The following is a 15,030-nucleotide window of genomic DNA, read 5'->3' as shown; positions in this document are numbered from 1 at the left end:
CGATCAGAACCGGAGGCGGGAGATGGACCGACACATCTCTACGTCCATGAGCCCTCTGCTGGCCGTGTCACAGCCTTCCTGTGTGGGTTCTCTTGCTGTGAATTTCTGTATGGGACCAGACAGGCAGCTTGCAGGGCTCCAGACGCTCACTGTGATTGGTGGAGGGACCGCCAGCAGGAGGACCGTGCAGTCCCAGCGCACTCCGCTAGGCTCACTCACGCGCTCCCTGTGTGCCCTGACACCCAGTCAGAAGTCGAGGTCACGCATGACGTGAGGCAAGGCAGCGACTATAGAAAGGGCTCCCCGCCTGGCAGCAGCGCCATCGTCGGTGCCTCCTAGCTCTTGGGGGTTGCCTGAGGGATGGCGGAGCCTGCCTCTGCCCTGTCTCCGGAGGAAGGTGTCAGCACCCAGGCGCCTGAGAAGGGCGCTCCGACGGCCCTGAAACAGAAGAAGCCCAGGCGCCATCGCCGCCGCAGCCGCCGTCACACCCGCTGCCGCCGCGGCCGCCGCGGCGAGGACAGTTTCGCCACCTATTTCCCCAGGGTTCTGAAGCTGGTCCACGACGGCCTCAGCCTGTCCCAGCAGGCCGTGAACGTCATGGACTCGTGCATTAGCGACCTCTTCGAGCGCCTCGCCGAAGAGGCCGGCCGCCTGGCCCGTTACAACCAGCGCTGCACCCTCACCTCACAGGACATCCAGGCCGCCGTGCACCTGCTGCTGACCGGGGAGCTCCGCAAGCATGCCGTGACCGAGGGCACCAGGGCTGTGCTCAGGTTCACCATGAGCACATGAGCCGCCTCCTGCCCCCGGGCACGGCCCCCCAAAGGCTCTTTTCAGAGCCGCCTCAGATGACCCGAAAGACCTGTAACCACTTAATTTATCGTGCTATTTGTGGCTTCCTCAAAATCCGAGTAAATTTTCTGTTCTTCTGTTGCTTTTTGTTCTGTGTGGCCTAAAATAATTTTCTAGAGTTTTCCGTGAGTACTGATCTCCTACATATCCTCTAAGGAAAAGTGATTTTAAGAAATCAACACGATTAGGAAATGATGACTGCGCTATGGGTGTTTGTGGTTTCCGTTTGGAAATTCAGAAATCAAGTAGAAACATCAGCAAAGCACCAAAATGACGTTGGGAATTGTAGACAGGGAACAAAATGGGACTGACACAGATGAAATGTCTGTGGGACAAGGGACGACTGGGTTTGAGGACTAGAAGGGAACAGAACGCATGACTACTTTCTTCAGTAGTTGATGGACGAAAATGTGGCACCTCCTGGTGCGGTTTGCAGAGAAAACCAACTGAAGGGAAGAGTCAGCGCTTACGTAATTGACAAACTGTTGATATTCATTACGTATAGAAATTATAATTTTGCTATGTTGGATTAAATAAAATATATTATTAAAACTTTAAAATAAATAACACATCCTAAGCATCTATATGCGGAATAGAGTATTAACAGGACGATAACACTCCAGTCAACCTTTTTTTCCGCATTAACTTTATTACTTAGCCCATTAGAAACACACGTGAGGAAACAAAACACAGCATAGAAAAAATTAAATCCAAGAGTTCCACAACAGTACTTATTCCTAGGCTTTCTAGAAACTGAAGTCACTACTTTACTAGTAACTAGCAACTAGTTCCTAGCAGCTAGTTACTACGAACTGGTGACTAGCGCTCCTGGACGTCAAGGGACCTGGCTGCCCATCCCCTACATCCAGTCCTTATTTAAAACCCTCAATGAATCTGGAACAAAAAGTGGAAAAGCCCAGGTTTTCATAGTGAAAACTAACCGATAGGGGATATTTTAAAATATGCAACCTGTGTAAAGTGTAAAATAAATCTATTCAAAACTCTTAGATGCTGAAAAGGAGAGCACATTTTAGAACTGGTGACTACATATTAGAGCTCCTGTGTAAAAAAAAACTTTTTCTAAATGCTTTCAAATTTACTTTTCAATGAAAACTCCTAACAGAGGAAAAGGGAATCGATTATGTGGCAATGTTTTAAAATCAAAAGATTCTGTGGTAATTTAATTCAATCACAGGACTTCCATACACTTGTGCACATATAAATTACAGAAATCGATCCAATTATATGATATACAAACTCGAGCGTTATGTATAATAAAAACAATGAAGGACAGTTATATTAGTGTTGACAATGTAGTTCACAGTAAAGAATGCTGGGAAGCCAGCAGCAAGCCACCTGCCACCTGCCAGAAAACTACCCACTGCAGGGAGAGGAGCAAATGGGAACAAGGAGGTCAAGGGGTACAAATCAGGAATTGGGCCAATGAATACGTCTGGAGATCCAAAGTACAGCAGGACGACTATTGTTAATAATGTTGTGTTTGATTCTGAAACTTTACCAAGACAGTAGATTTTAGATTCTCTTAGCATACAAGGGTAGAAGGTGATGAAGATGGTCATTTGTTTGACTGTAGTAATCTCTTCACTATGTATATGCGTACGAGCCAGAGCCATCGTGTCGTACACTTTAACTATAAGGAAGAAAGAAATAAAAAAAGGAAGACTAATACACATTGGCAGCACGCCCCCTGACCCCTGCCCTCAAACTGCCACGGGCACACCTTCGGAGGGCTCCAGGATTTACGGGCCGACTGGGGTGGCTCTGAAAACAGCCTTCGGGGGCGATGCTCGGGGGCGGGAGGCAGCTCAGGTGCTCATGGGGAACCTGAGCTTGGCCTTGGTGACCTCGGACATGGCGTGCTTGGCGACTGTGCCAGCATTGTGCTAAGCACTTGACGGGGAGTACCTCAACTACTTTTCACCACATCCCCTTGAAGGAAACAGCGTTATCATCTCCATTTCTATGGATGAAGAAACTGAACCACAATAGATTGTCACTTGCCCGAGATCATACCGGTTGAAACTTCCCAAGGCAAGGTTCAAACATATTCCTATGCATTTGAGAGACGAAGGGCAAGATATTTTTCTCAGGTGTGAATATGCGATGGTTACATTCTAGGGCATTCCTAAAACTCACTTGCCTGTGCAGTTTCTTGAGAATTTTAAGTGATGACACTAAATGAGGTTTTTGACCCTTTGCAAAGATGAAGTCGTCGTGACATACGATTTGGCTGATTTTTGTCTTTGGATTAACTTGCAGCATATATATTATGGCTTTCCAGCTTTTTGCCATTTTCTGTTCTTTGCAATTAAGGACATGTCGGCCTATGTACACTGACAGGATACAGGTGTCAAAGCATGGACCAGGTATTTTCAAAAGATGTAGACATGCATAAGAAAATCCACTTAACTCCAGGCTTTTCTTTTTTCCCGTAAATGTAACTGCTACAAGAAGACCTTCAGATGGTTGGTTTTGCAAATAATAAATGGATTGAGGGCTCTGAAACCTCAATCCGGGATGCTTGGGAAAAAAACCTCCCTCTGCTTGGAAAGACAAGTGAACCTAGTCACTCACTACAAGATTAGGCCCATGTGATTTACTTGAGAAATGCAGGGCAAAACTACTTCCAGTGAGCAATCGTTCTTCCCGTCTTATTTCTGTAGGAGCGTTCACTTAGAAACTATGTGACTTCCCCTCCCACCACATACCTCTCACTTGCTCCCACTCAGTTTATCATTTACACTGCCCTGGGAGGAATCAATCCTTTAAAAAAAAAATGATGGTTACCAGGTGCAACTAAAAACTGGGAGTTTTCGTCCCATCCCCAGCTCACCTGACATGCTTTCCTTTAGGCATCTGAAATGGGCCTAATCTTGAGCTGGATTAGTGTGCTAATGCACACGTTACTGAGTCTGTCGTGGACGTACAGCATCTTTATCAAGCTGCAAATGGCAAACTGAAAGGAGAGCAAATGGGCTGGATGACAGAATCGGGATCCAGGGACCTGATAATGGCTAAACTTGTGTCCGTCCATCTAAAGTGCAACCGTTATGGGTCCCCATCTGTGTAACTTGGGTCCAAATGCTCTGAAAAGGTCAGCTGGAGAAGACTTGGACGTATGGGGGCAGGAAAACAACAGCTGACTTCAAATACTGGAGGATGGATTAACCACGCTGTATGGGTCTCCAGCATGCTCTCCTAGGATTATGGCATAGAAGTTACAGGCAGGCAGGGAAGCGTGTAAGCAGCATGTCAGTGTAAGGGACTGAGTGACTCTACTGGGCAATTGCTTCAGGCAGATGGTAAGGTAGTGATGACCAACATGGTGACCTCCAGGGCTCAAATCTTCTGGTGACCCTAAGCTCTGAGATTGTGTCACCTCAACCACACTTTACCTTAGTTGACCCACCTACTGTTTTGCTTGTGGAAATTTGTGCTAGAGCAGAGAAAACACCTTCCACTTTCTGTAACCCCAGTGAGTATTTAAGGATGTGAGCCCCTAGAAAGAGGGAGGTAAGATAATAGTTGAGGTTGCAAATAGGTATGGACGGTATAATCCCTTATGGTGGGAAGATACCTATAGTAATAGATCACAGAGGGGCCCAGCCCTTGTAGCCTCATTTAACCTTAATGACTTCCTAAAAAGTCTATCTCCAGGTACAGTCGCATTGAGGGGTAGACCTTCAAAATATGAATTTGGTGTGGTGGGGGTGGGGGAACACCATACGGTCCACAGCACTTATGCTCACCATGAAACCAAAAATGCTTGCTTCAGGAGACAGTAAATTCTGTTCAGTAGAAGAACCAGATCAGAGGTTCAGTGTTACAGGTCATCAGTGGGCATCAGATATCTGAGTTGACGCTCAACTGAAGATGTGATGTGCTCAGTACAGTGCGTGTTAACAAGTGTCACCCGCGCCCTTTCCATCCAACCCCAAGCTTAGGTGCCCCCTCCCATTCAGTCGGAAAACACTTTCCAGAAGGCAAGACAGCCCAGCTTGAATTTCAGTTCTTATTCAGCTTGAGTGGGTCACTTCAGACCCTGTGTTTGTCTTTCTTCACTCTGAGATAAGGGGCTTAGTCCACTGCTGAAGAGGTTTTCCTTCAACCGTTTTGTTTGGCGAAAAAGGGTACCCTTGTGTACTTTTCCTTCCTTAGAAGAAATGAAGTCGAGAGCCGCCAGATAATGACTGTATTTATTATTTCATTACTACATTGGAAATAAAAACAAACTGTGAGAAGTTGCAGAAGCATGCAACTTCATGAAGATAATGAAGCAATGGAGGCACCCATTGCAGAAGGTTAAACCTGGCTTATCCTGCTGGGGGTGAAAGGGCTACACACACAAGGGTCAACACTGGTGAGATTATTCGCAACATCTGCCATCTGGAATTTACACACCAACGGCAAGTTTGAAAGCACACTTCAGGAAACTTTGGTTCCACCTGACCTTTTAGCCAGGGAATAGAAATGAGAGGACAGCAGAAGATGCCTAAAATCGCTACAAACACAACGGTTTGCAAAAAACAAGCATAAAACCAAGGCTCTCGGGCAATGTTGAAATTTCCTCTTGGGAGGAGATCCCGTTTTACGATGTCTGAGCACACTGTTTCTCCTGCTGGATCGCTGAGGGGAAAAAAAAAACAAAACAAAAAATATATATATCACTAAGAGTATTTTCCTAAGATTTAATTCAGTTTCTTACAAAACAGCTTTAGGTAAGTCATGGAAGGCTGCCATACATGCTTTTAATTGAGAATGCTAAGGCACTAACCACAAATGCTCACAGCGGGGTGCATGTGTGCACGTGTGTGCATGTTTACCACTCGAACATTCATTAGAATCTACTTCAATTGCAGTTTTTTTGGTTTTTGCTTTCATTCGAGAGGCAGATTTGTGTTGTTGACAGTTTTTCGATAGATTATTTGAGACCGAGGAGGAAGTGAAGCATTTTGCTCACGTTTATCTCTGACGATACCATTTGGAAGTTATACACTTTGAGATAATTTTCACTAATTTCGGAACTCTCAAATAACGCACACATGACAGAAAATGCCCATCAGCTGTTGTGAATATGCTTGGAGTTTCTCCAGCTGTCTGTTACTCTGGAGGGCAAAACTGATCCCTTAAGTCTGGGAGCCTCAAGTGCACCCAAGATCGAAACTCGTTCTGCATCCCTATCTTGTCATCAGATTGGAGAAGGCCCAGACCGCAGAGCTGGCATGGTTCTTTAGGCATGAGATAATGGACTCAAATTTCTAGATGCAGAAAAATGCCAAATAACTAAAAGTAGACAGAAGTAAGGTTTTTCTAGTGCTAAGTCCAATGTTTAAGATTGGTTTCAATGTGTGTTTTAGTAATTTTCCAACAGGGAAGTGGTTTTTACTTCCCCATTACTACTAGGGCCTATCATGTGCGAACCATTTATATAATCCAAAGAAGGAGACAACTCTTTGATAGTTGTCATGGCTGCATAAAATAAAATGGTACTCTAATAATTACTTCCTCGATAGTAAAAATTACTAGAAGATAGGTTTATTCACTGAAGATACCAACTTTCACCATTGTCTGTCTCAGCTAGAAACCCTCCATGACTTACTTTCCTTTGAGGGAAGAGTATTTTTTTCCTCGGTATGAGTTTTCTTCAGTTTTGACTTGTCAAACTTCTCCACCTCCGACAAGTCTGGCTTATCACTCATCTTGACTAAAAGAAAGACCGAAAACAATTTCTTTTAAGAAACTTCCCTGGCAGAACTATCGTCAGACAAAGTAGTAACAGTCATAAATGTTCAAACGTAATAGTCATGTATATTTTACCTACTGATCTTCCACAGGAAAACACCAGCGCATCTTAGAAGAATTCTATTTTCATTACTTTGAAATTCACTTCAATACCCCTATTCTGATAAGCAGAAAATGCCCTTAGATCAGGATACACTAGAAACCAAGACGCTCTAGAAACCCGGAGCCAACATGTCCGACTCTTTTAAAATCACAGCAAAGGTACAATGGAGGTAAGAGAAGCACAGGAACAATTAGGGGTCGAAGAATATAATAAAAACTTGGTTCAACCAGTCAATGATTTTCTAATAGATCACAGCACTATCTAAGAATCTTCGCTGTCTGTTCAATTACCGGGGGGTGGGGGGGGTGGGGTGGCGATGGCATTTTTCTTGGAGGATGGGGAGCAGCACACAAAAAGGGGTGGCCAAAGTTGTACTAATTTCTTTCCATTTTAAATGCCCCCAAACAGTAGATTAAGGTGCTGCAATAAGAGAGGGGAGAGGATTTAATCCGGTCGTAACTGGTTACTCGTCTTATACTAGCCCCTTGTGGCAGCGGTTTGTAAACACTGTAAGAAGGGGCAGCTAATTAGGATCAGACTCACGACTTCGGCAGAATGGGATACGCTAAATACACAGAGTCTTATTTCACCACGTTTTCTCTGTCAAGGGCGAGGCAAGGAGACAAGGCTCAGAAGAGTCTTGCTGTGGACCTGATGAAATGCCTTGCGGCGGCCTCTGAACATTCTAGGTTCGTCCAGAACAAAGAATAAGAGACCCCAGAAACCGGAAGGCGGAGCTCTCCTGCTCATGTCTGTTCCCACCCTGGTGGGGCGAGACACGTCTAGCGACCAGAGTAGAACAGAGACGCCCCCAAGCGGCCAGTAGTTTCAAACACGTCCCCTCCATTCAGTTGACCTTACCCTATGACCCTCCCGTGCCAAGCGCTCAGAAGCCAACCACAAAGCTGGGGAAAGCGGGACAAACAAATAACAGGGCCGGGCGCACAGGCCACTTTGACAGGAGCATCTTGCTTTCATTGGAAAATAACTGTCATCCTGGTCGGGCGCCCAGCCGAAGGGCCACGGGAGGGGAGGGAGCGAGGGGCCAGGCCCAGAGGGCCCATTCCGGGCGAGCCCTCAACTCCGCTTCGTCCTCGAAGCCTCCGACCTGCACTTCTTCCGCGGACCGGCCGGCCGCTTTGGGGGTCCGCCCCTCGGGCCTTCCAGGGCCCGACCCCCGGGAGGGCTCGGCATCTCGCACATGAGGCGCGCCGAGGGCAGACAGGCACGAGTCTCGCCCCGCGGCGCTGACGGGAAAAGCCAACCCCAATCCGGGCCCCTAGGGCTCCCGAAGGCGCCACAGCCCCGCCACGGAGTCCCTGCGTGCTCCCGTCCCCATCGTCCTCTGGCCCCAGCGGGACCGCGCCACCTCACCTGAGGGCTTGAAGACGCCTGAAGGATGCCCCTGGGGTGGAGAGAGCTGCTCACTGCCTTCGTGGTGTGCGTTCCCGCGCAGAAACCCGCACTTACAAGGCCCGGAGCAGGCCCCGCCCGCCCCCGCCCCCACCCCGATCATTGGCCGAGGTGTCCGGGTGAAAGGACGAGTCGACACCAGTTGATGACCCACCGGAGAGGGCTCGTTTATTAGGCGGCACACAAACATATACATAGGGTTTTTAGGGAAAGCTGATTGGCTTAAGATACAGTCCCTACTTAGCATACCGCATGGGGCTTGGGGGGTGAGCTGATTGGTGTACGATTCGCGCCGGTAGGAAGGAGAATACGGAAGGAAAGGGCAACCAGCGCCATGATGGGGTGTGGCCGAGAAGGACTTATGTGATCAGGGTGTGATCCCTTGGGGCATTTGGGTTCTTACACCGGGCCTCATTTCCCAGCCCCTACCTCCGCTTTAGCCTTGCAGGCCCGTTCCCCCATGTCTTCCCTCTACTTAGGACCTCACCCCAGGAACAGGGGCTTCATGATGTCCTAGCCGACCTCACCTTCCCAGACCCCATCACGGCCCTCTCTGATTGGCTCAGGGACCGCGGGCTCACATTCCTTGCCTCTCCCACTGCTTTAGGCCCGAGGGTCCTTATTCCTTTCATCCCGAGTACACTCACTCCTCCAAGATAATAGGGGCCTCTACCAGAAGCAGGCACATTTTGCCCAGTTACCTTTGAAGGTCTGGAACTCTGAGATCCAAGCCAGATGAGCTGTAGTCAAGCTCGCACAACTGTTTATAGCCATCGGACCCTAAGTAGGCCATGATGACCAAACAGTGGTATGGAAGCGTTGCTCAGCGCTGTCTGTTCTAATCCTTGCCCGGGTCATGGAGGAGGTGAGCGTGGGTGGTTCAGAGTCATTCACTCCCACAGCTGGACGTCTCTACGACAATGAGGCTCTCCTGGGCCAAAGCCACATTTTCAACTTTCTCAGCCACTGAACAAGAGAACAGTCAGTTGATAATAACCACAGGAGAATCTACTAAGGCTATCCGTCTTTATATCTCCAATCCCTAGCACTTTGTTTGGCCCACAAGTGACCCTCGATGTAGACATGTCCGTAGATTAAAGTAACATAATAAATGCGTGATTTAGAGTCAGAAATTAACCCTGATATCTGTGTATAGTCGATTTTCAGTACAGGTTCCAAGACCATTCAGTGGGGGAAAAGAATAATCCCTGTCACAAATGGTGCTGTGACAACTGGATATCCACATGCAAAAGAGTGAACTTGGACTTCTATCTCACACCATGTATAAAAATTCATTCAAAATGGATGACAGATCTAAGGGCTGACACTTAAAAACTCTTAGAAAAATCACATCAAGGTACACCTCCATGACCAGGCCCTGGCAAGCATCACTCTCCTGTCGCAGGAAGAGGCGGACAGCCTGAGTGAGGGCCAGCTCCTCCATGGCCGGTTGAAAAGCGCCTGCTGGAAGCGTGCTACCGCCAGCTGGCAACAGGCCACATAGACAGCCACTCCTGGGAGCAGCCCCGGGACACCTGCCACGGTCCTGTCGCCCTGGTGATACGCAGAGAGCGGCATCTGAGACGGGGCCTGGCCTGACCGCGCTGTTGCTAGGCTACAGCTTGCGTATCCCGGTAGCTAAGGGCGTCTCCCAGCCTCTCCCTCTGAACAAGGCCAAAACTAAACTCTTGACCCCCTGTGACCCCAGTTCCGCCTTTGGGGATTTCTGCATTGTTCCCACCCATCAATCACTCCTCTCTCTGGCAGTCAACGTCCCTGCCCCACTTGAGCCCTTGACTTGAGCTCCCATGCCACCTGAGGCTCCGTCCCCCTCCATAACATAACCCCTTTTGACATTCATCCTACCAGGACACCTCAGTCTTGGCCTTGAGCTCCACCCCAATGAACACCATCGTTCTGGTGACTAGCTCAGGGTCCACGTGGGAGCCTCCTGTGCCCCCGCCCCAGACAGCACCTCCCATATGGGGACACCAACCCCCATTGTCACCACGAGAGTCTGCTCCCCTGTGCCCTCCCTGTTCCCTGACCCTCGCCACTCCCTGCCCGTCCGTCCAACATTGGGTGTCTCACACCCCACTCTGACACAAAATTTATAGAGCAAGCCTGTGGGTACTTTCAAACACTTTAATGACACAAGGCGCCGAAGGCACAAGACAGGCCAGGGCTGTCCCGGCTGGCTGTGACGGAAGGGGCTGGCGCCGGGCTAGCAGGAGTAGACGGAGGATCGGTGGGCTGGTGAGGCCCCCTGGGTGCCAGGCGTCCACAGCTAGGCTGGGGCCACCTGGGAGATGGTTGTAGTCACGAAGAAGCCACTGAGCAGCGCGTTGCTGTGCACGGCCACGTCCAACAGCTCCAAGGTGATGCATCTCCTGCTGCTCCTCCGGGCCTCGTCGCTCGCCAGCTCCAAGACCTTGGCCGTCACGTACTCGACGATGGCACCTAGAAAGACCGGCGCACACGAACTCGGGCACTGGGCGTAGTGGCCCTCCCGCAGGAGGCGCTCCGTGTGGCTCACGGAGAATGTCAGCTCGGCTCGGTGGGCGCGAGAGCGGCGGCACGGCACCTATTGAGACCGGACGACCGTGGACGGCTCGTCCTCCTGCTCGGCATGCCGGGCCTTGGAGACGACCGATCAATCTGCGAGGTCTGGCTCGACTGGATGCCTCTCAAGATGTCGGTACTTGGCCCGTACTCCGTAACCTAGCTACCGCGACCCGGCCCCTCATTGGTCCAGAACAGGCTCGTGGCCGCACACACTGGTGACGTCACTGCCCTCCAGTTGACCCCGAGGGAGCGGGCCTGGGCCTACAAACGGCCGGCCAGGGCAGGTGCAAGGCACCCGCACGCTCTCGCCCCTGGGCCCTCCCTCTGTGGCAGCGCTCGCCTTCTGTAGGACCCGAGCATCGCAGGCAAGATAAAGAAAGAGGGGTGGGGGACGGGTACGACATGGTGTCAAGTACATTCGTGATGTCGTGGAACAATCACAACCGTCTGCTTCCAAAGCATTTTCACCACCCCGCCAAGAAACCCCTGTACCCGTTAAGCACTCACTCCCCATGCTCGTCGTCCCCCCACCCCCGAGCACACACATACACACGCTCCCAATAAATAGCTCTTGGCAACCACTTATCTGCTTTCTGTCGACAGAGGTTTCCCCCATGTGGAGCTCTCCCTCCCATGGAACTCAACGCATGGCCTTCTGTGTCTGGCGGCTTTCACATAGTGTAATGTTTTCCTCATGGTACATCTACGTGGTAGCGTGAATCGGTACTTGCTTCCTTCCTTTTCACAGCTGAATAATAATCCATGGTATGGATGGACAACATTTAGTTTATCTATTTGTCCATTGATGGGCATTTGGGTTGTTTCCCCCTTTTGGCTATTGAGAATAGGGCACCTCTGAACGTTCATGTAGGAATCTTTGTTTGAACACCTGTTTCCATTTTCGAGAGACTACATCTAGTGCTATCCCTCCCTCTTCCAGGTCAGTGCTTCAGGGTCCATTAGCTGTCTCTTCGGTCCCTGCAGATCTTCCAGAGGCCCCACCCAGACCACAGGGCTGCTAAGAATGTTCCCACACACGTCTCCTTGTGTTCAGGCCACTAGGTAGTGTACCCAGCAATGGAACTGCTGCTGTCAGCAGTGTGTGCATCCTGCGCATTAATTAGTATTGCCAGATTGCTCTCCAAGATGGTCAGACCAATTTGTCCTCCTAATACCAGAGTGTGAGTCCCCACTAGTCACCAACATTTGATGCGGTCTGACCTTTTTAATTCTCACTGCTCCGACGGTGTGAAATAGTATGTCACTGTGGTTGTAGTAGGCATTTTCCAGGAGACTTGAGCGAGGTGGCACCTCTCCAATCGTGCTTCTTGTTGTTCTTTGTGATCGTTTGTGCTTGGTCTTCCGTAAAATGCCTGATCAAGGCTTCCTTCTTTTTAATCTTTTTAATCAGCACGTGGGCCATAAAATCCTCTCTCAGTAGCACTCACGCATGCCCCACAAATTTTATTCTCACGCATCAATAAATATTTTTCAGTCCCTGTAATGATTTGTCCTTTGGCCCATTATTTCTTTAGAGTGATTTGTGTCATCCCAAACATTTGGTTTTGACAACATGGTTTGTCATTGATTCTTAAATGTACTGTAGTCAGAGAATGTGATATGTATTTGATACTTCTGGAATCTTGCTTGATGGCCGAGTACATGTTCTATGTGCATAAATATACATCAGGTGGATAAAACACATTCTCTAATTTCCGGGTTCATATTATCGCATTACTCCATTTCGTCAAGCAAGCTTGGTAGGTGTTTTATTTCTAAGTCCTTGTTACGTTTCGGCCACTTGCTTACAGGTGGCTGCAAATGTCTATATTTGGTGGTGACCTTCGCTACTCCTTATTGTCATTCAGTCAAGTGTTGACTTAAATAGTTTGAAGCTACCCTACCCAGTATAGGTCATCTTAAATTTATAATACCTCCCACATGAATTGAACATTTTATCCCAGGGGGACTATCTTTATCCTCAAGGAATCTCCGTTGACTTCAAGTCTATTTTTGCAATATGATATAGCTATGACAGCTTTCTTCAGCAAAGACCTGACTTAACGCTTATTCCACCATTAAAAAAAAAATTGGTGGGTTATTTTCTCTTCTTAATATTTTTTCTCGCTACGTTGGTACTCGTAATGTGTTATTGAAGCAGTAAAGGCACTTCCCGTAGCTTGTCTACGTAGTAAACCACACCACTGGATCCTAGATGTTCACTCAGTAAGTGCCCTTTTTCCTCACGCCCCTCCTGAAGTGAGTAATCAGATGCACTTGATTCCACTTAGGATCTTGAACCTCAAACCCCACTTTTCTTCTCTCTTTCTCAAATTTCATTAATATCGCTAGAGTGAGCAGGACCAAAGCCATGTTGGGACCTAAAACCACATGGGCTGTAAAAGAATGTAAAAGGACACAGTTTTTCCTTGGTAAGCATTTATTGGGGTTCCCTCCTTTCCCACAGTTATGTGATCTGTTGAACTGTGGTTATGGGGCAAGATGACAGTATTTACGTGGATGTAAAGCTGTTTTCCAGTCGGCCTGTGGCTGCAGACTTGCACGTACTTTTCAGACCCTGGGAAACCAAGGAAGACATCAGTAAAGCTATGGTGATTCCACTCTTCCAGCAGGACTCTGAGAAAACAGCAATGGCAAGAGGAGAATCCAGACAGAGTCTTGTTGAGAACAGGGACACAGGTCTGGGGGATGAGGCCATCATCTCCTTGATCCCATAGATGGAGGCCGCTTTCTCCATTCTAGATGGCTAGTGCCACCTCTTCTGTAACAAACCAGGCTGGGGAAGAGGTCCCCACTGCCCAGGGCTGAGAGTTTCATGCTGCTATCCCAGAGGGTCCAGAGGGCAGAGCAATGATTAAAGAGGACTGTTTTCAATCCCTTAAATCTAATGGAATTAGCCCTACTATGGTGCAAACCTGCTTAGGGCCCATAAACTCTAGTTTTCTTCTGATTTCTCACATTTGGAATGGTAATGTCTATTCTATGCCTGTCCCGCTACTGTTTTTGGAAACTGGTAATTTGCTGTCTGTTTTCGCAGGTTCAGGGATAAGGATAAATTCTGCCTCAGCATCAGTCACAACTGGAGTCTCACCTGTAGCAGATATATAAGATTTGTAGATGAGATTTTGGACTTAAAGTTGAACTGCAATGGGTTAAGATTTGGGGGCTGTAGGGAAGGTGTGAATGTATTTTTCATGGAAGTACATTAATTTTTTGGAGGGGCAGAAAGCTTAATATTCTTTATTGAATTGTACCCTCTCAAAATTCTTGTGTTGACCTTGTGACCCCCCAGTACTTCAGGAGGTGACCCTATTTTGGAGATAGTCTCTATAGAGGTAACTGTGTTTAAAGTGAAGTCGTGAGGGTCGGTCCTAACCCAATATGACTGGTGTGCTTATGAAGAGGGGCTATTTGGCATCCAGAACTGTGAGATGATAAATATATATTTTTTAAGTCACCGAGACTCTCGAATTTATTTACGACAGCTTTAGAAACTAATATAATATCTGTAAATCAACATGATTAAAAGCATAAAACCATTCAAACAAAACAACAAACAGCAGTCAAGGACTCAGACCTATTTAATGACACAATTCCCCTCAACTGCAAGTCCAAACATTTCAGGAGGCTTCTAATTGGTTCAGCCTGGGACACCTCATCCAACAGGTCCCTCCCATCATCCCCATTGCACATAGACGCAAAACATGATGTTTTACCTTTCTAAAAAAAAAAAAATGTATATATATTTCCACACACATTATATTGCCTGGCAATGAACAGAATTGGTAAAATCTGAATGAATTAAACTAGTAACTTCAGTTTCTAAAGAAGGTGGATTAGATATTGTTTCTTGACATTTTTGACTCAGTTATTTCTCTCCTGTGTTTCAGTCCTCAAATATATATCCACAGTCACACACACACACACACACACACACACACACACACACACACACACATACATAGTATTTATACACACACACACAAACACACATATACACATACAATATACATATGTGTCTGTATACATGTAAAAATGAATATATATGTGTGTACATACAAATATATACATATACATATATATATATATATATATATATATTTATATTTATATATACATTTGTTTTTTTAAAATTTCTGGCCGGTGCTGGAATCCTCAAACTCATGGAGAATAAATAACGAACTGTAAGCATCCATATGGGGAACATAGTAGGAGCAGGACAAACATCCTGCATCAAACGTTTTTCGGCATTCTCAGTATTATGGAGTACATACAGAAACACAAAGGAGGACCCAACCGATCACAGAAATAAC

General features: G+C 47.5%; 3 protein-coding genes across 3 annotated transcripts; 1 reads left to right on the top strand and 2 right to left on the bottom strand.

The window, feature by feature from the left end:
* The first annotated feature begins 360 nt into the window (after positions 1 to 360).
* Positions 361 to 792, top strand: LOC134368212 (histone H2B-like). The gene has a single exon (XM_063084753.1). The coding sequence runs from the start codon at positions 361 to 363 to the stop codon at positions 790 to 792; it is 432 nt and encodes a 143-aa protein (XP_062940823.1).
* A 4,669-nt stretch (positions 793 to 5,461) lies between these two features.
* Positions 5,462 to 6,572, bottom strand: LOC134367418 (thymosin beta-15A). The gene is made up of 2 exons (XM_063084159.1): positions 6,473 to 6,572; positions 5,462 to 5,499 (listed from the first exon to the last, which is right to left on the bottom strand). Exons 1-2 carry the CDS (start codon positions 6,570 to 6,572, stop codon positions 5,462 to 5,464), a joined length of 138 nt encoding a protein of 45 aa, XP_062940229.1.
* Positions 6,573 to 10,418: 3,846 nt separating this feature from the next.
* On the bottom strand, positions 10,419 to 10,878 carry LOC134368211 (histone H2A-Bbd type 2/3-like). The gene is made up of 2 exons (XM_063084752.1): positions 10,834 to 10,878; positions 10,419 to 10,715 (listed from the first exon to the last, which is right to left on the bottom strand). Exons 1-2 carry the CDS (start codon positions 10,876 to 10,878, stop codon positions 10,419 to 10,421), a joined length of 342 nt encoding a protein of 113 aa, XP_062940822.1.
* Positions 10,879 to 15,030: the final 4,152 nt, after the last annotated feature.

The sequence above is a fragment of the Cynocephalus volans genome, chromosome X (genome assembly GCF_027409185.1).
Source record: "Cynocephalus volans isolate mCynVol1 chromosome X, mCynVol1.pri, whole genome shotgun sequence".
NCBI classification, from domain to species: Eukaryota; Metazoa; Chordata; class Mammalia; order Dermoptera; family Cynocephalidae; genus Cynocephalus; species Cynocephalus volans.
The sequence above is the reverse complement of the archived record's forward strand: the minus strand, read 5'-3'. Positions and strand labels throughout refer to the sequence as shown.

Coding starts and splice junctions, on each gene's coding strand:
- LOC134368212 (XM_063084753.1), top strand. CDS start 361: ATGGCGGAGCCTGCCTCTGCCCTGTCTCCGGAGGAAGGTGTCAGCACC.
- LOC134367418 (XM_063084159.1), bottom strand. CDS start 6,572: ATGAGTGATAAGCCAGACTTGTCGGAGGTGGAGAAGTTTGACAAGTCA. Junction 5,500..6,472: donor TACTCTTCCCTCAAAGGAAA/GTAAGTCATGGA, acceptor TTTTCCCCTCAG/CGATCCAGCAGGAGAAACAG.
- LOC134368211 (XM_063084752.1), bottom strand. CDS start 10,878: ATGAGGGGCCGGGTCGCGGTAGCTAGGTTACGGAGTACGGGCCAA. Junction 10,716..10,833: donor GGTTACGGAGTACGGGCCAA/GTACCGACATCT, acceptor CGGTCTCAATAG/GTGCCGTGCCGCCGCTCTCG.